Source organism: Centrocercus urophasianus, unplaced genomic scaffold (assembly GCF_019232065.1).
Source record: "Centrocercus urophasianus isolate 14NV4802_14NV808 unplaced genomic scaffold, USGS_Curo_1.0 seq_847, whole genome shotgun sequence".
Lineage (NCBI taxonomy): Eukaryota > Metazoa > Chordata > Aves > Galliformes > Phasianidae > Centrocercus > Centrocercus urophasianus.
In genome coordinates, this window is record NW_024885474.1 from 4,762 (window position 1) to 6,641 (window position 1,880).

Consider the following 1,880-nt stretch of genomic DNA (forward strand, 5'->3'; position numbering starts at 1 on the left):
TGAATAAATCACTACAGGTTGGGTAAGGCAGCAGGAAAGGAGGCCTGCACATTTGCTGGGTGCCATTCCATTACCAGCAGCCCCTGCTTACAGTGCCTGTCGGGTACAGGCTGCATGGAACAGCAGTTCCCATACACCCCTGTGATTGTCTGCCAGACAGAAGATTACCTTACAGAGGGGGAAAGGAAATAACGTTTTATAGATTTTCATTCTTTTCTACGGTTGCTCCATCTTCACTACAGGCTTTTCTAAACTTCCTCCTTCATCACGAGCGCAGCTGAGTAATGCTCACCGTACAGCAGCCTCGCCTGTTAGCAACGTGCGTGCCAGCACGCTGCATAGCTGGTGAAGGCTCAATTCTAACATACAGGCTTCAACCTCGCTGTTTTATCCCACAGACTACGGTAGGACAGCGCGATGACCAAGCACTTCCTTGTGATTCTGTGATTCTCTGCATTGCCTGAGGGAGGGACGGCTTCTGGTGAAGGCACTGGATACGCAACATCACCAGAGGCGTCAGGTGCCCACCTGTTGGTACGAAAGTCCTCCGGGAGTTCGGACTGCACACCTCTCCCATCTCGTGCAAAGGCACGCAGCTGAACCCTCCACGACTGCAGAAGGAGACAGGGAAAGCCGCCTCGAAGTGGGAATGGCTGAGGGAAGGAGGGCTCCCATCACGCTGAATAGGCTTTAGCACATTCGCAACCACCGCTGCGCGTTTACCAGCCGGCAACAGCGATCCCCGTGAGAGCGGGAGGGCAGCGGAACGCGGCTCCCTCTCCCAGCCGCAGAGCTGCGCCCGCAGGAAACACTCCCCACGCCCCTCTCGGCCCTCGGGCCGCTCCCCGCCGGCGCCCGGCTCGGGGACGCCCGCTCGGCCTCAGCGGGGCGCAGCGCGCCTCCCTCCGCTCCGCCCCCGGCTCCCCCCATCCGGGTTCCTGTCATCCGCCGCCGCGAGCCTCCCGCTCCGCGTTTCGGGGAGGCGGCGAAGATGGCGGCGGGGGGGAGAGCCGGTTCCTTCGGTTCCTCCTCGGCATCCGGCGCCGCGAACAACGCCGGCGCGGAGCTGCGGGCGGGCGGCGAGGAGGACGACGGGCAGAACCTCTGGTAATCGCCCGCCCCGCCCCGCCGCTGGGCTGCGGGCCGATACGGCCGGCCGACCGAGCGGTGGCTGCCGGCCCCGAGGGTGGGGAGGCGGGGGCCGCGCTGCGGGCGGGAAGGAAGGGAAGCGAGGAGAAGAGCAGGGGGGCGCTGGGCGGCGGCCCCGCAGCCCCGGCTCAGCCGCGCCTCTCTCCGCCGCAGGTCCTGCATCCTCAGCGAGGTGTCCACGCGCTCCCGCTCCAAGCTGCCCTCGGGGAAGAGCGTCCTGCTGCTGGGTGAGCACCGCGGCCCTCCCGGGCGCACCGCCGCGAGGAACTGCACGCCTGCGGGCGGGTGGATCTGCGGGCTCGCTGCTGCTTCCCGCTCGGCCAGCCCTCCTCTCTGCGAGAGCTGCGTGTCGGCGTGTGGGAGCGTGGCCGAAGCCCGGGGGAGTCGCGTGTGGAGCGCTGTGGCTCTTTGTAGCCACGTGGTCATCCCTTTCTTGAGGGCTTTTCTCCCGTGTGTTTTCTCTCATCCTAGAGCTGTCTGTGGCTGCGACTCTTCCTGCTCCGAGTGGTGCCTTAGAACTTCCCAGCGAGGAGAATGCTGTATGGGGATTATGGGGCTGCCTGCTGAACCTGTTACAGAACTTCTTGCCCTCTGATTTGTTGCTTGTTGCGTGATGTGACTGAGTAGGCTTTTGAGATTGGAGGTTCTGCTGATGTTAAAGACAGATTGTGTAGTAATTGAGAGCATTTTATGTGATCCTTTGAAATTAGATTGGATAGCTGTTCTTGGTG

At 62.6% G+C, this 1,880-nt stretch overlaps 1 protein-coding gene across 1 annotated transcript in view; it reads left to right on the forward strand.

The window, feature by feature from the left end:
• The first annotated feature begins 968 nt into the window (after window positions 1-968).
• Window positions 969-1,880, forward strand: part of LOC122171181 (cytoplasmic dynein 1 light intermediate chain 1-like) — a 7,564-nt gene continuing 6,652 nt past the window's right edge. Inside the window, exons 1-3 of the mRNA XM_042838587.1 lie at window positions 969-1,107; window positions 1,303-1,388; window positions 1,869-1,880. The exon at window positions 1,869-1,880 is cut by the window's right edge and continues 91 nt beyond it. Coding sequence (XP_042694521.1) covers window positions 992-1,107; window positions 1,303-1,388; window positions 1,869-1,880 — 214 coding nt within the window. The 5' untranslated portion in view covers window positions 969-991. The remainder of the gene's footprint in view (window positions 1,108-1,302; window positions 1,389-1,868) is intronic.